The sequence below is a fragment of the Sphaeramia orbicularis genome, chromosome 15 (genome assembly GCF_902148855.1).
Source record: "Sphaeramia orbicularis chromosome 15, fSphaOr1.1, whole genome shotgun sequence".
NCBI lineage: Eukaryota > Metazoa > Chordata > Actinopteri > Kurtiformes > Apogonidae > Sphaeramia > Sphaeramia orbicularis.
The window spans coordinates 32,938,753-32,962,891 of record NC_043971.1 but is presented as its reverse complement, the minus strand read 5'-3'; the positions used below and the strand labels follow the sequence as shown (position 1 = coordinate 32,962,891).

The following is a 24,139-nucleotide window of genomic DNA, read 5'->3' as shown; positions in this document are numbered from 1 at the left end:
CTTCTGCGTTGGAAATACCCCAAGCATAGCAGTGTTGCTAACCTCTCCAGAGTCTTTCACTGTTCCACAAATGTTAGCATGGATAGAGTCCTCCACCCAAAGTGACAACAGCTCATGGATCTCAGTGTCTCCCCAGTTTGACATCTTTCTGGTCATGTTGATATGTTTGTTTACTGTACACGGCCCACGTTCATTTTTAAATCCCCCCAGCGCGGGGTCATCAAAACGTCACACCTTGGTTGCGGAACAACAGGTGTTCCTTTTACATAGCATTCCAGAATCATGATTCCACCTTTATCATGGCTCTGTTACTACCTCCATAGGCATCACAAAGCCGTGATAAACGTCGGACCAAACGATCTTACCATTTCATTTACACAGACGTCGTTCAAATAAAGGTGAAATATTCCCTTAACAGAAGTGCTGTTTAAAAAGGAGCTAATGTTTGATTATGATCTGGAAATCAGTCTTGGTGTGTCATCTTAAAAGATGTCTCAATGTACTAAAATGTACACTGAGGACTGGAGATGATAGCTCGAAGACAGAGGATTGGATAAGTCTTTTTGGCAATTGGACTCTGTGTCACAGACAAGACGCAAGACACATCTAGACTATTCAACCCACACCAGGAGCAAGACTAAAAATTAAACTTTTCTTCAGTATAATGTGATATCAGTTACAGTTCTTTAAAAATATCAAATGTATGATTAAACTTGCATGTGTTATATTTTAAAAATATGTGACATCCCCCACATTACCTACCGACACATTAAGCCATAAGTTAATGACAGGTTCATATAAGCACCTTTTTGTCATAAAATAAAGCAGTACATTGTTACTAAATGACAGACTGTTACACATGTGCACATGCATATTTAACAGACATCCATTTAGCGTGATGGCTCTGAGATGAAGATGTTTCATTTTAAATGTTTCTTAATTTGGTTCCTCTCCCTTGGGTCGAGAGAATCAAGGAACTACAATTTGAGAATGAAGAAAAGGGGTATATTTCTTCTTCTTCATTACTGTCACCTAGTATTAGGGATGTACCAATACCACTTTTTTCCAGACCGAATACGAGTACGAGTACTTACATTTGTGTTCTTGCTGATACCGAGTACCGAAATGAGTACTTAGTAATCCCATTCCAGTTCGTAGTTCCTTTTGTAAATGAGCTTTATTGTCGTTGTCATTAGTCTGACTGGAACAGGTGCTGCTACTGACATTTAATGTATTGGAATGAGCGTTTCTCAATTAATCCACCAGGGGGCGCTGCTCTTAATTAACCATACTGGACAAATACCACGAAGAAGAGTAACGTTTTTTTTTGAGAAGAAGAAAGTAATAACAAACATGGAGACGACAGAGGCAACACTAATGTGGATACTAATGTTGCAGCGTTTTTGCTGGTAAGGTTTAAAAGTGAATCTTCAGCAGGTAGAGAAAAGAGAAATGAGTGATAAGTTTCATTTTCACTTCCGCTGGCGGCGGTCTGCACCACTCTGTACCCCTGGCCCAGCCCTGGGTAGCTGTCATAAATCTGTCAGTAGTTTTTCTGTAACTCACACAGTGGCTCTTTGAACAGATCCTCTACCTCCACAGTTCCGCTGGTATTCTCCCTCTGGGTACACATCTGCCAGCACCTGGAAAACAGATGGAATGTACGCAGAGGACAGACAGAACGCTGTGTCCGTATCTGTCTGTGTCTTTAACGTTACTTGCAGTCAGCGTTACTTTTATCACCGTCATTCATTTAGAAAAATCTCCCCACTCTTCACACTCCCCACACATTATTCCACCGCCGCGTACCTGCTGCACTGAACTGTGAATGTCACACAGCCGTAAGTGGTATCGGTGCATCTGTATCGGATTACTTTTATGAGTACGAATACGAGTACACACACTGAGTATCGGAGCCGATGCCCGATACTGGTATCGGTGCATCCCTACCTAGTATGTTTGAGTGTGCACCAGACCTTGGGCCGGATCTACTAAAGGTCTATGTGTTTAAAAACATGTGCAAAGTCATTGCACATGCAAAAAAATGCACAGACTGATTTACTAACAGTGTGCACTAAGGGCTGCGTCTTTCAAAGGTGCAAAATAGTGCGTCTGCATCCAGTTAGTACATTTGCCACAATGAATATGCAATATGGGGCGTTTACAGGCAATCGTGCGTGTGCTGGAAGGACAAAATGTAAATATATTAATTTAGCACACGCAAAGTGATTCATCAAACCTGAAAGCAATTTTACTCTTAGAAACTGCGTCTGTATTTAACACATCTCAAAGGGAGGTGCAAACAGTTTGCGTGATTGCGCACACATGGCTGCGGTTGTTGTTGTAAAGAAGGAGACATCAAAACGATGAAACGAGGCAGACAATGCATTTTTCACCCTCGTGTGAACATTTTTGGAATGAATGAAGAAACACTCATTCAAACATATGGCCTATCCAGCCTTGTCATTTTGGAGCTGTTGGAGGAAGTCAAAGCAGATTTGGAGCCAAACATGAGAAGGAGTCACACAAAACCTGCAATGACAAAACTCCTGGCAAGTTAACATTTTTTTGCACCTGGGTCCTTCCAGCATACAATAGCTGTTACAACTGGGATCTGCCAATCCTGTTTTTCAGATGTGCTGTCTTAAGTCCTAAATGCCATGTCGCACCACATGGCCAGGTTTATTAGGTTTCCACACACTTGGGACTCCTTGAATGAGACCAAACAAGACTTCTTTGCTGTAGCTCATTTAAGTGTTTATTTGCTTCATCTATCAACACCTCTAATTCTATAAGGTCAAATTGAGCTTTGCGCTTTTGTCTCCCCAAACTCACCATGCTGCAAACCAACAAAAAACACACAAAATCCTTAAATAGACATGTCTCCAACACATTTGCACCTGTTGACATTTACGCAGTCACTCTTAGTAAATCATTCGCAAACTATAGTTCAACCCCATATTCAAAATTCTAGATTGTGCATGCAAATTTGTACACGCAAATTGGTATTTTAGTAGATCCGGCCCCAAATATTGCACTAAAACCCCCAGAATGACCAAACCAAATATGGATTTCAGTGAGGTCTTTTCACATTCTATTGTTTTTTTTTTTCCTTTCAATTTTTCCTTTTTTTTTAGGGGCCACCATTAGGGAGGGTGAACTGGTTCCAATTTATAACCCCACCACTATTTATTACACAGTGAACTTTTTATGCAGAAACATTACATATTGTACTTCCAATATTCATATCACCCTCCATGTCTTGACTTCAATGTCATTGTTATTTTCCCACATTTTTCTTCTTTATTATTATATGACCATCTATTTCAGTTTCCATCTGTGTATATACAGGAGTAGCAGAGCCCATACTACACACAATGGAGGGATTTGCCCATTAAATCATCAAGATATCAATGCAGAAGCTCCAAAGAAACCTTGAACAGTGATAGGTTTAATCAATGACTTTGTGTATTTACATTTCAGTCCACTGATGCTATGTACACGGCTACTGAATGGGGGAAAAAATCAATAATAAAGATATATGAAGGGGTTTAGAAATACAGTTGGGTATTGAATTATTGATTTGCAGTTAATGGGTTAAAGCCTACTGAATGGCTGTCATGAGATCAAAAATAATCATCATTTGCAGTTTTTTTGATTTGTACTTTGTGCTTGTTTTTGTCCAGATCCACTGATTATGGAAGCACCTACACAAAACTCAATGACAAAGTGGGTTCAAGGACAGTTTTAAGTTACCTGTATGTGTGCCCCACCAACAAACAGAAGGTCAGCAATTTCCTATTTTCACATTTTGTTCTGTTTCTGACCTCTTACAAGCCTCTCAAACCTTGACATCAAATTATAGTTTTTTCTTTTAGAAATCTGTGCCAAATGACAGTAACTGTGGCACTCTCTCCATCTGTAACACTGTATCCCTTGTTTGGCCCTCTGTACTTTAGATAATGATGCTTAGCGACCCAGAGGTAGAGAGCGCTGTACTCATCAGTTCAGATGAAGGGGCAAGCTTTGAGAAATACCCCATTAACTTCAACATCCTGAGCCTGCTCTTCCACCCTGCACAGGAGAACTGGATCCTGGCTTACAGTCATGACAGCAAGGTAGAGTCAAAATCAAGCCAGAATCAAGTGTTAACATGTGACTAATGATGTATATCTTGTTATTTTGCTTTTATTAGTTGTACCGTGGGCATGATAGTGGTTCTTATTAATACTATCTGCCTGTCAGAGTCACTGTAACTGCCACAGTTTCATTATTTCTTGTCATATTATAGTTTGAAGCTTAATTACTAGAATTTACTGTATGACATTAAATATACAGTGCTGCCTATAAAGTTGGAATAATTCCATTTTCACACACATTCCTCTTTTTATTCCTATTTATGCACATCAATAATCACCTTCGACCTGATGCAATGACTACACCCTGCGTCCTAGTAACAGTTTATGTATAAAGAATAAATCAAATTGTCACAATACTTTCATGAGAAGAGGTAAAAATATTAATTCCAACTTTATGGGCAACAGTGTAGTTTACAAAACCAAGGTTCCATATTAAATACGTTTTACTTGAGTTATTTTCAAAATTCATGCTATTTAGTGGTATTTTAGCTGCAATTGCTTTCTATTTTAGTTTGTGATGCAATGATAATGTGATATTTTATTTTATTTCACTTTAAATATTATCACTTCACTGGTATTTTTAGGTTTGGTATTGTTTTTAACACCAAATATGTGATACAATAATGCTGGTTATTAATATGAATGCTGAAATTCACTATATCTGATTTCATTTGACTTGTTTTTATTGCTTCAATATTGGATGTGATTGTGGTTCTCATTAATAATATCTACTGTAGTGCAGACTGGCCTGATTTTATCTTGCAGCTGTACAGCTCAATGGACTTCGGGAAGAGATGGCAGCTCGTTCATGAAAACGTGATGCCGGGACGATTCTACTGGTACGATTGTGTGGATTCTATATCTGAGAGTGATTGATAGTAATTTGCATAATCATAGTATTCATGACCTTATGCTGTCAGAAGGATCCAGTGACCTTTTGTCAAAAACAAATCGCCCCCATGGCAGTGAACCATAAAACACCCGAGACTTATTACATCCTTGTCACGTAGGCCCCGGATGAATACTGTGCTTCTTTTTCTACAGCACAAACATGACATGCTGTTTTTGTTGTCACTGTCATTTAGTAATCTCAACTGCATGGGCAGAAGGCAGTGAATATTGATGTGAGCCAGTTTATCCATGTTCGTCATGGTATGTGTCAAAGCCAAGTGTATTTTTTAAATGGTAAGGAAAGGACGTTGTTTGGAGGACACACTTTCCACATGCATGAACAAGGAGACGTTTGATAAATAAGAACTTTGTAGCTGGTATAGCGGCACCTGAAACAATGCATTATTTGCGCTCTTCAGAACCAATTCTTCACTCACATTTCATCAAACAGGTATTTTTCAAAATGCTATTGCAGCCACCTGCAATTTCATAACATCATTTTGCTATGGTAGATATTTATGGGAATTGCTGATGCTGTTAGCCCTCCCCTTGTTTATTTCCTGTGCTTTGGTGAATTGAGATTAATTGCCGCAGGTGGAGCAGATCCTTCACTCACAGGAGATCAAAACATATTGTTATGGGTTTAACAGAATTGAGTTGTCCATCTGCAGCTGTGATGCTCAACCTAACTTCAACCTTTCTTGCTTTTCTCATTTTCCCTCTTCTTCTTTCCTCCTCCTCTATGTTTTTTCTGCTTTTCTCTATCTTCAACCACCTCCCACTCTTTCAAGGGCGGTAATGGGGCTGGACAGAGAATCAGATGTGGTCCACATCGAGACGCGCATCGCAAAAAGCCGTGAGTGCTGCACTTCAGTTTGCTGCGAGTAGCAAGACCCACAGGACCCCTTGGCTCTCATTTAGAGCGAGGTCACTACCAAGATGAGACCTGTTCTGGTCTTCAGATTGGTCCCTGAAGTCTAGTAAAACAGAATAGGTGTCTCCTGACAAAAATGGAGAGTTTTAGTGGGGTGATGGATGTTTCTTCTTCTTAATCTATCCCTTGTGCCTCATAGACAAACCTCAACTCCCCCTTCTAAACAGGATAGTAATTCTGTCAGCCCAATTACAGGGTTTTCCTCCTTAAAAAAAAAAAAAAAAACCTCATATTCCTCTTGTGCTGAGAAAATCTGAATTAGCATACAAATTCATCTTTTCTAACAAAACAACATCCTGATCTATGCCTTTTTCGCAGTGCAACAAATATTTTACCTCATCTTCAAAAACACACTGCAAAAAAGATCTGTCTAGAATTAGATGTTCTTTATAGCATTAGAACAGGCGCCCAATCGCACATGTATCAAAGCAGTGAACCTTAAAGATTCAGTGATACTTCAGGGTCTGGAAGTACTGAAAATGATCAGTGAGTCTGCTTTAACAGCAGGTGTTATGAGCAGCAGCAGACATCTGTCTGTGCAGTAAGTCTGGATCCTAGAAGGGACACTGTCTAGGGAGTCCCACTTTATGTAAACACAAGCTATGGACATTAGTGAACCTGTTGCATGCGTTTTATCATCTGAAGTTCTATGTTCTGTCCTCTGTGTTAATCAATTAAAGCTGCAAGAGCTGGAATCATTGGGGGAAACATGCCAGGATTTCAAAATACACCTCCCGTGCAGCTCTCTCCTCTTGGTCCAAATCACAAAACTAAATGGGTGCTGGTCCCTAAAAACAGAACATGGGGGCTGAAAATTCAAACCAGACACAGACTAATGTCATGAAGCAAGTCTGGAAGCGCTTTGGGTCTATTTTAAAAATAAATACTTACTCAGATAAAAGAGAAACTATTTCTCAGATAAAACTCATTTTAATATTATTTTACGTCATATTTAATACAAAAATCTGTATGTAACATGGTCAAAAGGACACAAAAATTACACGCTACTATTTTTTTGAATATCTCGTTATTCTCTCACAGGTACATTTTGGGAATTGAACTAATTATGCAAGGCAGAGTGTTTCACAAAAATGACTGCTGGTGCAAAATAATTCACGATTTATTTGCGTTTAACTGTGCAGGTTCTGCATGTAACGCAAGTGGACATGATGGGTTACATACAAAACCTAGAATGAGACTGAGGTTCATAAAAAACCCACGTGTCTGGATTAGAAAAACCACAAGGATCATCAAATTTAACACACTGTCTTTATTTATAGTGGTATATAAGGCCATTTCCAGCCATGTTATCCAGATCAAATGCACACCTAGGTAGCTTTTCATGTCCCAGTTCTGGTCCTATATTTGGCCCCAATATTTTACTAAAAATTCATTAATTTGGAGATGGTGCAGAGCAAGAGTATAATTTTTTGTATTTATCTGAGGTCATCATTAGGTACATCCTGGGGGGAAATCCTACTATAGTGGACATTCTGTGTCCAGCGTGTGTCCAGTCGATGTCCTGATGTTGCAGCACGGGAGGGTGTACAGGTGCAATGTTGCTGTTGCACCACGGGGAGGGTGCTGTTGTACAATGGCACCACGGGTACAATGCCGCTAGTATGTCTAAATTTACCTTTTTATTATTGGGTCTAAAAAGCTGGCAAAGTGCCAGGTACCAAAATGTACCCAGTTTCATAGAAGCACTCAAATGTAACTGTAGATGATCTGGTGTCATTTCATGTCATCATGAAAAAGTGATGAAAAAGTCAGTCTTCCAAGCTTCTGTGTTAAAACATAGAAAAGAGCTGTGAAGTCCAGTTCACACTTGACTGAATCTGATCAGAAATCCCCACTTAGCTGTCTGAAAACATCTGTGAATAGACAAAATATCATTAATCGCAGTCATTTTCAACACGGGCTACATTTTCTACAGCCTCTAAACACAGGCGTGGAGCAGATGCAGAAGTCTCATTTCAGTTCAGACCACTTGAATCTCAATATCCTGAGAGGTAATTATAGAACTTTTGCCCAGCGATACAAAAAACAATCAACCTTTAAGTGTTATTTACCTATATGTTGAATTAGCAAGACTGTGACTGCGGTGACTACAGTGCTCCTGGGTTGAAAACTCCTTCACAAATGATCAAAGATATGGTGTGAATAGATGCTCTACATATGAATTAAAGCTGTGTAGAAAGGCATGAGAGCTGTTTTGATTTGTTCTGTGAAAGGTAAGTCATTTCCTGATTCACTTTATCATGAAACTATAGTGGGTACAAAAGTAAAAGTACTAAATGTTATTTGCTAAATATCCTGTAACTTAAATGTCACACAGAAATACCTTAACTTAACCCAATATTTTAAAAATGGAGTAAGTTAAGATCAACAAATATCTGGCTCCCAAACACAAACTTCACTGTAAGCCCGGATGTCAAATACTTAAGAAAATTAATTAGAATGCACTTAAAATATAAGTTTGATGACATTACTAGAAAATATTAAGTAGCTATAGTTAACTCATTTGTAGATATACAAAGACCGGATAGTTGAATTTACTCAAAAAATCTCAGGTAACTCATTGCCTTAAAAAATTTAAGTAATGAGTAACGAAAACTTGAGTGTATTTAAACTTAAATGCTTGATTTGAATGGAATTGCTATTTTAAGTACAACACACTAAATGCCAAGTTAATTTAACTTAAAATTTGTTGCAATGTAAATTACTTTATATAATCATTAGAGTTAATATCAGTTCATTGTACTCAATTCCATGTTGATTTAAATTAAAATCTTTTGCAATTTAAAGTGCTTTATTTGATTATTCAACTTAAGATATTGTAGTGTGGATTGAAGTTATTGAAGTTAACACAATATCATTTGTCAGTACAGGAAGTGCTTTTAATTTGGCATAGCTTTAAGATTTTCTTTGACCAAGGCTTATGGTATATGAACAGTAAATCCATAGTTCTTCCTATGTCTCTGACTAATGGTGCAGCTCTACAAAAAATACAAAAACAAACACAAAAAGGCCAGTAAACACTGATATAACACATTAAGTCAAAATTAACACTAACACCACAACCCCACTGAACCCCTGCACATAAAAATACCACATTTTCGACAACATGCCCAATACCCACAGTGCAATGCTCAGATAAAAAGGTGTGGTCATGACTAAAACTTAGTGATTTAAATCCATTCTGCTTAAACTTTTTCGTACTTTCGACTATGTCTACAAATTAGTAGAATATACTGAACATTTTATAGTAATATCATTAAACCTCAATAATTTACATTGTAATTGAAGCATTTTAGTAAATACAACCTCCGGGCTTACAGTGTAGTCGAATGTGTGAATAAATTTAAGTTAAATGGATTTAAATTATTAAGTTTTAGTTATGACCACACCTCTTTTTCTTTTGTCTGGACATGCCAGTCTCAGTGCTTTTGGTCAAAGAGTAGCTGTTGTAGGAATTTTGATGCTAATACAAGATACAAATCAAAAAGTTTTAAGCATCTGTTGGCTATCGACGATTGTTTGTTTTAACCGTGAGACGAGTGTTTTATTGTATTGTCCAAAATGTTGATTTGTGTTATTATCAACCTGTTCCAAGGACATTTTGTCTTAGCTAGGTGTCCACTAGCTGACTTGCTACTTTTCTCAGTGGGGGAGACTGTAAGCCCGGATAAGTTGCGTTTACTTAAAATTGTGAAAAGTCATCATAACTTAAAATCCTACTTAAATGTAAGTTAAATGTACTTAAAAAGTTCATCAATCATTAATTAATTTTGTAACCCTTTCATGCATAGTGGTCACTACAGTGGACAACTATTCAAAGCTGTTCTCTTGTATATTCATGGTTTGTATTGTTTTAGTTCCATATTGGCCAACAAGGTGCATCATCCCATTCACTGACATTCAGACCATTACTGTAACTTTGCTGTTCTTGATAAACCTGAACTGCTCCAACATGTTTGAGTGTGAATCAGTTGCTTGTTATTGTGATTAGACTGTAATTAACAGTTTTTTCTTAAACAAAAAGTTTTTTATTTTATTTTTTTGCATATTATCTCCAGTATATTAAAATGTGTCATAACTTTAGATTAGCAGCATTAAAAAAAAAAAAATCATAGTTTTCACCTGGTACTTCAGTAAATACATGTTTTTTTGCTTTAAAGATTAAACCCATGGTGTCCAGCTGAGTGGACATTTTTACAACTCCATGAAAAATAGGTTCATAAAAATTTTTTCAACCGCATTGTTTTTTTCATGCCTAAAGAGGAATAAAAATACTTAAAAAAAAAAAAAAAAATCTTGATTAAGGTTCTCACAGTTCATGCATGAACAGGTTAAAGGCAACCACTTTTCACAATTTTTTTTAAAGTAAACTCAGCTTATCCGGGCTTACAGTGTTTTACACGAGTCTTATATACCGCATCTTTAATAATATTAAGCCATTTAAATAACGCAGGTTCATCTCAAAGTTGCTTGTCATTTACTGCTAACTGGTTTACTTTTGCTTCTTTGCAGGTGCCCAGTATGTGAAGTGCAGAGCCCAGAGATGCTCAGAGGTCAACAGACAATATCTGTTCAATGGACATGTAGACACCAACTCACTGGTTGTGCAGGATGAATATGTCTTTACACAGGTTTGCATATAGTGCATTACTTTATTGAATCAGATCTCTTGTCTTCATTCCCTTAGAAAAAAGGCTGCTGTCTTGGTTAACTTAGTTGTTCTTTTTTCCTCCTTTCTTCTGTACCTTTTTTTTTGTACATCCCGTTTGTGCTTTTCCATCAAAACCCACATAATGATTCTCTCCAACACACCTGTTCCCCACTGGCCCAATGTGTTTTTTGATTATGTTTTGCTTCATGCTCACGTCAGAGCACACTCCTAGTTTCTGTGCAGACATAGTTCATGGTTGAATAATGTGTTTGCTAGCCGAGAGCAGACGACAAAGGAAGCGGCCGGTGTCCTTATTACCATTCACACTGACTTTGACTCCCATTAGACAGAGTCACTCAGGGTCATTATTAGAAATTTAATTTTCAAATGCCCTCCGCTGTCATTGATTTCCATCTACAGCTGAGTAATTTTTTCACTGCTGGTCAGCCTTGACACATTTGGTCATTTCTGCTAAACCCCCCCCCCCCCCCCTAATTTTTAATCAAACGATAGTAGTTTCTGTGGCTCAGAGTTGGTCGTGAATAATACTGTGCTCCTTTATTTTGCAGAGATGCCCCCAAATGTTTGCTGTTTGTTTTTAATGTATTTATCCACAGATTTAATCATTTGATATGATGTTGCAGCAGCAATACTTTACTGACCCAGTTTCATAGACACACACTTAATCCAGAGACTTGATTGGAATGGCTGCGATGTAAGAATGAAAATATGGGGAGGGGGGGGTGTTCACAGCGTGAGACCAAAGTTGTGAATAAAAAGCCAAATTGCATCTCGATGACATTGACCGTCAAAGCAGAAGCAGACATGAGGAGGATGCCGGTGAAAATAACTGGACACGAGGTGTCTGCAGAACACCGTGGTGGCACAGATGACTTTCTTGTGACTTTCATTGCTTGGGGCAGTTGGATTTAACTTGACAAAGAGTAATGAGGTTATCGATTGGGTTACAACGAAATAAGCAGTCTTCAACACCTCCAAAGTCTCTTGGGAAAGAAGGAACAGCCAAGTGCAACATCCTCAAAAATGTGGCCTGGGAAAATGCAGGCCATTGATTTTCGATAGATTATTCCATTAGAGCCCTAATGTAGTGCGTTGGGGGACAAACACCATCCTTCTAGTTGATTAGAAAATAAGCAATCAAGCTGTGTTGCCCTGCCTGTAAGTGGATAGGAAAGTGTTAGTGCATTAAGATCTTCAAGAGACACTGTAGATAAAGGCAGCACAATTTTCAGACCCTCTCAGCTTTGGACTAATTGAGATAATGATAATTTTTGTTGTGGTTGTAATTTTAGGTTGCTTTCTACACTTTGGAAAGCAGGGAGATATTACAAGCATTTTCAATCAATCAGTCAGATTTCCTCCAGGAGACATATTTCCCCCATCTTTTTAATTTTACAGCATTTTTGTTTGTTGCCGAATTCAAAAATATGTCTTATTTTAAAACCTTCCATCTCATTATTTTTCCTCATTTTGTAGAATCAAATAAATAAATACAAAGGGGTCTGTTCGATTAAGGAAAATCAAGTTGTTTTTCTTGTTCTGTATTACGCCATGAAGCTCTAAAGTGGAGTGCAGTACAATTGAGTGACATGTTTTTTCCTTCTTTTTTTTTTAATGAAAAGGTAACCAAGTCTGGTCGAGCTAGCTACTTTGTGTCCTACATGAGAGAGTCCTTCAAGAGAATGAAATTACCTAAATATTGTCTACCAAAGGTAAGCATCAAAGAGACAAAATAGCTGTCAAATTATGATAGATGCATTATCATAGAGGTACTTGATTCTCCTCTTCTTTTTCTGAATCACTTTTGTTTCCTTTTTGTTGAAGTCTTGTGGTACAACACAGTTTCTTTGTGCAGAAATGTCACAATTTCTTATCTAGCGCCTCTGCAATAAATGGCCTCTCTTTTAAGTCTCCCTCTGTCTCTTTTGTGTTTGCTTGCTTGCACCTGTCATTCTCTCTTTTTCTTCCTCCATCTCTCACCAACACTTCCCAACAGGACATGCATATTATCAGCACAGATGAGAAGCAAGTATTTGCTGCAGTCCAGGAGTGGAATCAGAACAACACTTACAGCCTCTATATCTCCGACTCCCCTGGGGTCTACTTTACCCTTTCATTAGAGAATCTGAGAACCAGCAGAGGACCCGCCGGTAACCTGCTGGTCGACTTTTATAAGGTGCACATTTAGTGTTCTTCGTTGGCTTGTGCTGTCACTGAACCATTAATTTCCCTCCCACTTAACATAACACGAAATAGCCACTATCCTAAGCTGTATAAATACACAGTCCTTTGGAAAAGAGGTACTTAAAAAAGGGTTTTGTAGCTTTTTAAATATGCATGATTTGCAAAACCAATCGTGGTATATGGGGAAAAAACAGGCCCTAATTATTAATTCATGAATCATTAATAATTAGTTATCATTAAGTCTGAATGGAGGGCTATAAAGACAATTAAAAGTTAACTGAAAACACAATTTCCAATGTGGTTGAAACATTATGTAACAATTAGGTCTTAAATACCTGTGAGTCAACATACCGAACGCCTCATAAATTAGTCATTTATGATTAACTTTCTCGGAGTCGTTGACTGGCATACTGATACCTTCTCATTTATTTTTAATCATTAATAATTACTTCTTACGTTTGTGTCTTCTTAATTAAACCAGTCTGTCACAGAAAACTTATCTTTCATCACTACTTCATTTTCTCACCCTTGTCTTTTCATGTAAAGTAAAACACCCTCCCACCAAAAATAAGAGCTAACAGCTAACGTTGTAATCGGAATTTAGCAGCTCAAATATGGTCTTAGAAGATAACAGTCTTAAGTTTTTTCTTAACCCGTAAAGACCCAAACAGCCACTGGCGACCAAAAGCATTGACTGATCTAAACTGTTTAATAACTGTTGATCCACTAATCCTATCAATACATGTAAAGAATTGGTGTAAAATGCAGTTTGTTGTCTTTTCATGGTCATTAGATATGACCCTTTTGGATGTTCAGAAGATCTGTAGTGAATGTGGAAACACCGTCATCTTCTACAACATTGATTCACCAGTAAATGATCAATGTCAATGATCAATGACAGTGGATGGACAGACTTGGTTTATGTTCAGCTGATGGTAGATTTGACTGAAAAAGTGACGTTTTCTTGAATTTTCTCTGTTTCTAATATTATGACAATCAGTTTTAATCCGAGCTTTTATGAACATCTACATGATCAATGAATTAAGTATGGGAAAATACAGGATTTTCATTGAAAAAATGCAAAATGCAGAGGATAATATTGCAATAAATGGTGATAAATAACTTAAGAGAGGTTAAATAGAGAGAAAAATTTATTTGGGAACGCCGCAAAAGTAACAATGGGTCTTTATGGGTTAAGCGCTACATGCATACAAAGTATCTTACGAAAATATTACATTCAGAGCAGGATTCTGTTGTTAGTTATAATATTCTGAGCACATATACACCCACTGTGAAGCAAGCAATCATTGTCTACCTCTATCAATCAGTGTTCATCAGAGGCTTGTTACTAGCAATTATTCAGGTATCATTAGTTGTTAAAATCTTAAAATATAATATTGAGTGTTCCTTATGGTGGAGTGGTACTGATTTATGCATTTATGTGTGTTTTCCTCTGTAGGTTGAAGGGATAAATGGCATGTATCTAGCCAACAAATTGGTAGATAATCAAGTGAAGACGTTTCTAACCTACAATAAGGGACAAACATGGGCCCTGCTTCCAGCGCCCGCCACTGATGTCGCCGGCAATAACCTTCACTGCATCCTGGTAAGTTGGACCTTTGGGCAGGAATGAATCTTCTTATTCAGGGGAAATGAAGCGGATGACATGTATCATTCATCAATTATTTCAACCTCATCAACTGTGCTTTGGATATTTTTTGATTTAGAGCCATATTTGCACAAGGCCATGTGCCAGCTTCAGCATCAGTGTTCCTTTTTAGCTTCCTAAGTGGCTGAGGAGATGCTTGGCTGGAATTTTCTTCTTATCTGTGTGCAGCGCAGAGTGTGATCACGGTTAGTTTCAGGGGTCCAGACTTTCCATTAACCCCAGTGATTTCAATTTACTACCTGTAGTCACACTGGACTAATGAATGTTAGATTACACTGAATTACATTATGTGGGCCGTGTTGTTATTCATCAGGTATGATATTCACCTAATCCAGAGAGTATGTTCTTAAGAGTGTTTGAAATAATTTACATTGTTCACTTAATAGCAGGTTACGAGTCGCAGTGTCTACAAATGCCCGTCATGCTCTTTTCTGCTTTCTGACCCTGCTCCAACCTCGGCTGGTTGAAAAGCTGTATTGATGTTTTTCACTGTGCTTTAGTCTGAGAGATGAGTCAAAATGATTTGAATCAATTTCGCCAGTTTTATCAGTGCATCTTGGGGAATTTTAATTACATGCCTTGTTTGCTTTAGAATGAAACAATTCAAATGCCCTCTGTGTCCTCTCAGCCATTTTCATTTTTCTGGCAGAGGAGATGAGAAGAACAAAGTATCTTTGTTTTATAAATGGTCTCTGAAAATGTTAGCAGTTCTCACTCAAGGAGTGAAAAGTCTGAAGGCAAAGCCAATTATAACTGCCTCTGTTAAGATGGATCTGATACATATTGTCTCAACCTATGCTATATTGGATTCTGCTTTTTTTGACAGCCATTTTGTTCCCTTCATCTTCATCTGGAGATGTCAGAGAACCCCTACACATCTGGACCCATCACCAGCAAAAAGTCTGTACCAGGAATCATTGTGGCTACAGGTACAATCACCTAAAGGATACGCATTTTAGTTTTACATTAAAATGATCAGATTGGACCTGACAGAGGTGGTTTGCTTCACTTTTCAACATAACTTGAAGTTTGTCAGATAAAGTTAATCACACAGTGGCCGCTTTCTGTCATTGAAATTAGATATGTAGCTGAAACTTCCAAATCTTGTATTTTGGGTGAGTTGATTACATTGGAGTAAGTCATATAAACGTGTCCTCCAGTGGAAATTGAGGACACACTCACATTCATAAATTAAGTCTGACGATTTTATCAGTTTATATAGGCGTGTTATGGCTTTGCTATGTAAATACACACTGAATGGAATTATTCACGTTTTTGTACTCAGGGAATATCGGAACAGAGTTGTCCTCCACCAACCTTGGAATGTTTATAACATCAGATGCAGGAAATAGCTGGAGACAGGTGAGAGCATTTACACCAAGTATTGGGTTTCTTTCAACTTAAAGCTGTCACTTGTATTCATAAAGAAAGTGCAATTTCATTAATTGAGCAAATATGTGTAAATGTAAATCGATGCAGATTTTTGACGAAGAGCACAACATCTGGTTTCTTGACAACGGAGGGGCTCTTCTGGCGGTCCTGCACGCAGCCCAGCCGATCCGACACTTATGGTGGGTGTAGCCGCTGTGCCGCACTGGCTTCATAATTACTGTAGATGCAGAGCGTTGGAGTTGCAGTGGGAAATCACCTGGGTGCAATTCCATTTGATGCAGCATATGATTACATTTAATGTTTTGAAATGCTGATAGGCTGAGTTTGCATGAGTACTGTATCTACACTACAGCTTGAAAACTGTCAGAATCATTTTGAACAGAAAAGAGGTCTGTTACAGCTTTGTACTCTTAGTTGGATTTGATGGTTTGAGTGCTTTTATGTAAATGAGAAGCAGAACAGGGTAGAAATATGAGACTGAGAATGCCCTCATAAGTCCCTCATATTGTGGGAGTCGTAACACCATCTGCTTTGATGTCCCTGTTCACTGTAGCCCTGTCAGAGTGATTATGTCCAGCGAGAGGTGATTTGAAACCCCCCAAATCTATTTCCGATGGTACAACCTGAGTCATATCTTTCTTTTTCTGCTGTTTTTGTCACCTTCAAAAATTTATTCCATTGTTTAGCGTTCTGTCTGGATAATTTTTCACATTGAGCAGAATACAAGCTACTTCATTTTTCAAGCGTGACAAAGGCTGACTGACCTGAAATTTTTAGTGTGTTTCTTTGTACTTTGTTTTTCATTGCTTAACTTTTGAGCTTGTGATGTTTGGAGTTGCACAGAGTCACCACAGAGAGATAAACATAGAGGGGTAGATATGTAGATGGACAGACAGGGTGATAGATGTTGATGCATTGACAGCTGCTGTTTTTTTTTTTTTTTGTTTTTTTGTTTTGTCCAGGATCAGTGTAGACGAAGGAAAGAAATGGGACCGTCACAGTTTCTCCTTGGCACCTCTGTATGTGGATGGAGTTTTAATGGAGCCAGAATCTGAAAACCACATTATCACGTAAGCAGAGGAACAAAGAACAGTCCAGGAGGAATAGCAACAAATATCAAGCTTTGGAAATTATCTCTTTTGCTGGTGTAAACAAAGAGGCTTTACTTCTTTGTCTGTACTGGTAGTCATGAAACCTTTTTTCAAGATAGTTTATAATATTAGAGTAGAATTTCGCAGGCCCTCAAACGCTGTGCAGTACATGTAATAATGCAATAAAACATCCAAATAAGTGTAATTATGATCTGTTACACCTACTGAGAAAAAAATATGTTCTTAAATGACAGTTACCAGTCGAAATTGTGATGATTACTGAGAGACTGCAATTTGGTAAAAAGCTTTGTATACAAAAGGGAAATGCTCAAAACTAAAGAAACACATGTAAGTTAATGTAGCTGCAACCATTTTGCTTAAAATCTGCATCACAATTTTTACGTAAGTGTCAGTTATTCTGAAAAACTGTGATGAATTCAGATAATACATTTACCTACATTAAAACTTTTGGCTGAAACTTAAAAAAATTAACATTGTTTACTATTATTTGACTGGTGCTTTCTAATGACATTATAACCTTGCATCTCATTTTTCTTCTGCTATGAGTTCAATGGAGAAATAGCACCACAGTCATTTATTTGGATATTATACCTTGGTTGAATATTTCAGTAATGGTCTTTGTCTGTTCAATTACTCTCATACCTGCCATGACTGATTTTTATTAATAAAAGGTAAACAGAAATATGACTGGTTTAATACACGTGTTTTGTGCGCTGAAATTCTTCATAAGGTTATATATGTATAATTAAACTATACTTAGATTTATACTACAGCATAAAGGTAAAAAAACAAATGATTATGTCAGTAATCACAAGTATTTGTGTGACAATTAATCATCAGCTGAAGTTTCAATATTGCGACAGCTCTATCTGCATCCAGTAGGCAATTTATTTAATCTTCTTTTATGATACACTAAGGAATACCCTTACTGCAGAGTTTGATGTTTGCAATCTATAAACTGTGATTTAATTTGGTGATTGTGCTTTAAAATCTAAATATTGCAGATCTAATTTAAGTTTAACAGTACTCAGTTTTACCATCTTCTTTAACAGCAAAAATCTTAATCTTAATTTTTTTTTGCTTAATTCAAGATTTTTTGCTTAATTCTAACAAAAAAAATCTGCCAATGGAACAAGTAAAAATTATCTTGGTAAGATTTTTTGAAATAAGATTTTCAAGATCTATTGTCTAAAAATAAGTTCTTATATCTCACTGAAAAGTTACTCTGGAGATGATTATGTCTTATTTTATGGGATGAGATATTTTGACTAGAAATGAGAAAAATACACTTGGTAAGATTTGGATTTTAGGTCTTTTTCAGCTGTATTGTGTATGTTAAAACATTTCCTAGAAAAGTAAAAAGCAATCAAAGTGTGATAATTGGTGTTAAGTGATGATCGTATCTTCTTTCATGTCCTGTAGGTTCTTCGGACACTTTAGCTATCGATCAGAATGGCAGCTGATCAAGATTGACTACAAGGGCATCTTCAGTCGGAGATGTATGGATGGAGATTATCAGACATGGCACCTGCACAACAAGGTGAGAGGAATATTGAACATTATTGATTTATTGTCAACATAAAGAGACGCATGTTGTCACTGTAAACACCTGACGTTCATATAATACAGAAACAGGGTTCAACAGAATTCTGCCTTTTTTTTTCTAAATGTCCTTTTCAGTTATGTGAAAAAAAAAAAATTTCTCCTTGTTCGATAGGGAGAAATGTGTGTGATGGGCGAGAAACAGGTCTATATGAAGCGCAGACCAGGCAACCGTTGCATGCTGGCCCAGGACTATTCCAGGATCTATTCCTCTGAGCCATGTGTCTGTACAGCCTATGACTTTGAATGGTAATGTCTTATCCGAGCTCTCCAGTAGAAAAAACAACTCAAACTTTTATCTGCAGTGATACTTAATTTTCCTCCATTACATCTTTTTCAAACAGCGTGTCTTCTATGAACATCTAATTCGATTGTATTGCTTGTGGACGCTTGCAATTAACAACATAAGTATTACCTTGCAGAATTCATATGCCTTAATATTCATTTTAAATTGCATCTTACTAGATAACCACTGGATCTAATTATAGTTTGGAAATTGTAGACGAGACTTGGGAACTTTTCATCCTGATGCTGTAATTTGCATAATGTTAAGTGACTTTTTAGAATTCAATTAATAATGAATCCCTAAATTAATTTTAAATATCTTTTATCCATCTGTCTAAAATTCTGTTTGATGTTGGTTGTCTGACAATCATTTCTCTAGTTACGATCTTAAAATATGCCGTAAAGCTTCTACTGTGAAATATTTGCCCCCCCCCCCCTCTTCTGCAAGAGCATGTAGAGCTAGATTATCTGAGCAGCAGTGTTTATAATTTTATGAAGTGTCGTGTTTTTGGCAGTGATTATGGGTGGGAACGCCAGACGGATGGAAAGTGCTCCCCTGCTTTTTGGTTTAATCCAAATGGCGCTGCTAAAAGCTGTAGCAACAGCCAAAGCTTCCTTAACAGCACTGGGTAAGTGGCCCCCAATGCTCAATCCATCATGAAACAATATTATTTAATTTTAGCTTGTTTGTCATCTCGCTAGAACATAAACACAATATTTGTTGCCCAGGTTTAAGTACAGCTGAACAAAGTAACTCAGACAGTGTTTCATTTTTTGTCACACATGATAAAAAATTCAGCGTGGGGTCTTGAGTGCATGTGGTCATGTTGGAAAAGTAAAGAAGAAAAAATACATCTAAAAAAATTAGACTTGTGACTGTGGAACGTTATGGTGGTTGACCCTAAAAATGTAGAAGATGCTTCCGGTTTGGAAAAAAAACTAAATAATGCAAGGTGGTTACATTATAGAAGGCCGGTTCTAACCAAGAAATAAATAAATGCATGAAAACTTAGCGTAGTAGAAAATTGGAGCGCTCATGGAAAGACAAATTTTTGACTCACTAAATTCAGATGAGATTCCAGGAGTTAATAGTCTCTTTGTTGTTCTCTATCTGCAACAGCTGTGTGTTATGAAAATTATCATCCTGAAATGAAATTGTTCCGGCTTGTGCTTTAAAGGTATCGCAAAGTTTTATCAAATAACTGTAAGGAGGGAGGGAGGAATGTGTACTCGCCCAGGAGGCAGGCATGTCGTCCCAGACCTCCTCGCGGCCTGCGACTGTCCACCAGCCAAGGAGAGCTGAGCGCTGCCGTTGGAAGCAATGTTACCTTCATGGTCTACCTTGAAGATGTGAGTCCCCTCACTTTGTCACTGTAGTCTTAACAGAAGAAGTAGCTGTAATTCATAGCTTTCACAAGACATCAAATCCTTATCAGAGAACCCACCTGGAGGGTAAAACAAGCCAAAATGCCACACAGCTCATGTTCAGTCCTTTGCCGGCCGTATATTCACATGCACGATAATTCTCAATACATCTGACTGTTTCGGTATTACTGCACATGGCTGCTTTTACAGTTAATGCACGCAGACAGGTAAAACGAACTCCTTTTTACTTGTAAAGTCTTTTATAAAATCAGACTACAGCAGTACCAGTATCTGTGTGTGACCCACCTCAGTATGTATACATTACAAGAACAAAACCACCTAATCCTCTGCAGTACATTATAAATAGAGGTGTGAATCATCACTGGCTTCATGGTTCAATTATGATGTCTGATTCGCAGAAATTTCCACACCTCTAACATTATACACAAAGACATTTCTCCTAAATCTGGATATATAAGTGCAGCGAACAAGTCACAACAATTCCTCGTCCACATCAACCCAGGCTGTCAGTGGTGGTTTTTTTTTTTTTTTTTTTTTTTTAAGTGTATGAATAGTTTACTTGATGGAAAAAAGGCTAGATGGGATGTTTTGTCTAAGGGTTATATGTGGCATTGACATTCCAAACTCGCAACAGCAGGGGGAAGTTGCGTACAAGAATACATTTAGAAGTACCAAAACCACCAACAAATCACCCACTGCATAAAGTATAAAGCTCATCGTTAACCCACATCTGTATTATGGTATCATCAAGTTTTCTCCTTCAAAGAAAAACTCGCAGCTGGTTAATTTGACCGTTATAGTCAAAATAACACTGTGTCTGGTGATCTTCAGATAAGTCACTGGTTTGGCCGATATTATATTATAGCTCTGTTAGCTTAGCTCTGTTTTCAGACAGAAAACAGCCACAGAAAAACTATGAATCACCTCTGTTTTCTGTATAGTTTGTGTTGTCTGTAGCGGCACTCGAGATCTGTATTGTCAAAACAAGGTCAAAACTGTCACATTTTAGTCTGAACCGTGGTAACCAAGCAAAGATACTAACATCACATGGTAACTTTATACCAGCATCAAAGTCAAACACACCTATGTAGGAGACACTCTGAGATTTTAGCATCAAATTTCTTTTAATTTATAGCTGTGTCCAATGTTAACAACAAAACAAAAAACAACAACAGTGCTTCTAATTTTTTATCACTTTGTTTCTTTATTTGATTTTAACCCTTTCATGCATAGTGGTCACTCCAGTGGACAGTTATTCTCCAGCTGTTCTCGTGTATGTTCATGGGTTTTGTTGTTTTAGTTCCATATCAGCCAACACAGTGGACACTTATGCACCATCCCATACACTGTAATTCATACTATTACTGTAACTTTCCTGTTCTTTATAAACCTGATCTGCAGTACTATATTTGAGTATAAATCAATTGCTAATTATTAGACTGTAATTAACAGTTTTTTTTTTTTGTTTTTTTTTTAAACAAAAACATGTTTTTTTTGCATATTATCTGAGTGTGTAATAGCTAGTATTATAGTATGTTAAAATGCGAGAAAATATCAGACTAGCAGCATTAAAAATGTTTTTATTTCATAGTTTTCACACAGTATGTTGCTTTAAAAATGAAACACATGGTGTCCAGCTGAGTGGACATTTTTGTAACTTCATGAAAAATAAGTTCATAAAAAAATTAACATCATATTGTTTTGGTTTTTTTTTTTTCATGCCTAAAGAGGAATAAAAATAATCAGAAAAAAATCTCATAATTCATGCATGAAAGGGTTAAATACATTTATCTTTCCTTCAAAAATTAAATGCATGGTGTCCAGCTGAGTGGACATTTCACTCCATGAAAAACAGGGTCGTAAAAAAAAAAATCAGCTGAATTGTTTTTTTTTTTCATGCCTAGAGAGGGGGAAAAAAATCACTCAAGAGTAAAATATTGACTAAGGTTCTCATAATTGATGCATGAAAGGGTTAAAAGTTGTTTCTTAGCTGTTCTTATCTCATCTGGTCACTTTCAGATGCTTTAGCTAAAGACCTCCTGTTGCTAGTTTTCTCAACATAAAAAACCAGCAGAGGGACTCACTACCCCCTCTAGTGGTCGCATAAACCTGACAGTCAGTTTGGATAAATATATTCATTTCATATCTGAGCGATCCAATATATTGGCATCTTTTTCAGAAATTCAGAGCTCTTTATTCTAAACGCTTTTTAATATTTGAAAGTAGAAATACTACATACATCTCCATTAATGCTACTTTAGCTTTTATTGCCTTGAATGCTGCACCACTAAGGCCACTACCGCCCAAGTAGCTCATTAGTTTTAGCCTGAAGGGAACAAACCGTGGACCAACGTTTGTTATGTAGCTAATGTTAGTGGTCACTTATTGATTTGTCCTTCACCACTGCGATGGCAGAATTACTGACCAATCCAGGTCCAAAGTACGTGTAACTGTCTCTGTTTTTGTACACTTCAATCCTGGCAGCTGTATAAGAGAAGGATTCTCCAAGAGATGCACTGTATGTAAACATCGCCAAAGTGGAGCTCTGGCAGTGATGAAGCTGCTTTTAGTTACTGAAATACTGCAGCAGATGCTCTATATGAATTGCAGATTCCTAAGACTTGCAGTTTGTTCACAACATATCTTTGTTTTTCTGCTTTTGAGAGATGATCTAAATATTCGGGGCTCAAAACAGATAAAAAATTGACAGGTTTGTGCTACAGTTCTATGTGTTTGCCATAGCTCTGGAACTATGTTTTACCCTCTAGGGCCGCATGCCAGTCACATGACTGAAAACTATGAATATTAGAAATGATAGTGCCAGACAAACTTCTCCATCTTAGCTCAGGATGTGTATTTCTTTGACAAATGCAGCTGTCCATTTACTTTTCTCAGAAGAGTTTCTGTCTGCTTCTGCTCATGTACACCTAAAAACTATTTGTGACATGGTTTACAAGGACAACTCAGCCCAAGCATTTTAGTGGACTTGGTTTGTGTACATGGTGTTAGAGAAGCCTCTATACCTAAGCTGTCATGACAGATGCCATGTCTTACTGTCTGCAGGGAGACTCACTCAGGACCAGTATCCAGCTAGACTTCGGGGACGGCATCAGGATCACATACTCTAACCTGAGCAGGACTAATGACGGCATCAAACACATCTATAGAACAACTGGGATTTACCGAGTGACAGCTTATGCTGAAAACAGCCAGGGATCTGACAGCAGCACACTGTTTTTACACATCACCAGTATGTGAATAAGAAACATCATTACTTGTGCTGTGGAACTGCACATCTCATGAAGCTCTTCTCTTTCATGGATAGTCACGTTCCCACTCTGCTGAATATCATTTTGGTCATGGTTTCATTACTTTTATGTGTTTTAGCCTCTGAAAAAATGCAAAAGCACATATATAGAGCCAAAGGTGCATCAACTGTGATCTTGATGATATTCAGTGTTTGCTGTATTTCATCTCTGTTCCTTGGATGTTTTTTTTTTTTTCCCGCATATGTGTTGATGCCTATCTGCTGGTGTCCATACTTCTGCCTTAGGTCCAGTGGAGCGTATATATCTCTCCGCTCCTATTGTAACCACCAAGGGGAAGGAGGCTAATCTGACAGTCGTGGTTTGGCCGAGCCATACAAGAACATTGACCTTCTTTTGGTGGTTCGACAACAGTTCAGAGGTGAGATACTTCTCCTCCCCCTCCTCTTGTCATTTTCTTTCCCAGTATTATTTACACACTTCTATTTACTGCTTTACTGCGCTTGTGACATTGTTTACAGTCTCAAAGCGTACAGAATTCTCACACAAATCGTGCAAAGTGTGACAATATGTGACCGCCCTCTGT

At 37.5% G+C, this 24,139-nt stretch overlaps 1 protein-coding gene across 1 annotated transcript in view; it reads left to right on the top strand.

Annotated features, from left to right (window-relative positions):
• Nucleotides 1-24,139, top strand: part of sorcs3b (sortilin related VPS10 domain containing receptor 3b) — a 57,950-nt gene that overhangs the window by 23,231 nt on the left and 10,580 nt on the right. The window contains exons 3-20 of the mRNA XM_030155532.1: nt 3,687-3,786; nt 3,960-4,118; nt 4,905-4,978; nt 5,822-5,886; nt 10,498-10,616; nt 12,280-12,369; nt 12,654-12,833; nt 14,301-14,447; nt 15,337-15,439; nt 15,796-15,872; nt 15,990-16,081; nt 16,865-16,972; nt 18,437-18,554; nt 18,732-18,865; nt 19,417-19,530; nt 20,080-20,251; nt 23,351-23,537; nt 23,841-23,974. Coding sequence (XP_030011392.1) covers nt 3,687-3,786; nt 3,960-4,118; nt 4,905-4,978; nt 5,822-5,886; nt 10,498-10,616; nt 12,280-12,369; nt 12,654-12,833; nt 14,301-14,447; nt 15,337-15,439; nt 15,796-15,872; nt 15,990-16,081; nt 16,865-16,972; nt 18,437-18,554; nt 18,732-18,865; nt 19,417-19,530; nt 20,080-20,251; nt 23,351-23,537; nt 23,841-23,974 — 2,173 coding nt within the window. The remainder of the gene's footprint in view (nt 1-3,686; nt 3,787-3,959; nt 4,119-4,904; nt 4,979-5,821; nt 5,887-10,497; nt 10,617-12,279; nt 12,370-12,653; nt 12,834-14,300; nt 14,448-15,336; nt 15,440-15,795; nt 15,873-15,989; nt 16,082-16,864; nt 16,973-18,436; nt 18,555-18,731; nt 18,866-19,416; nt 19,531-20,079; nt 20,252-23,350; nt 23,538-23,840; nt 23,975-24,139) is intronic.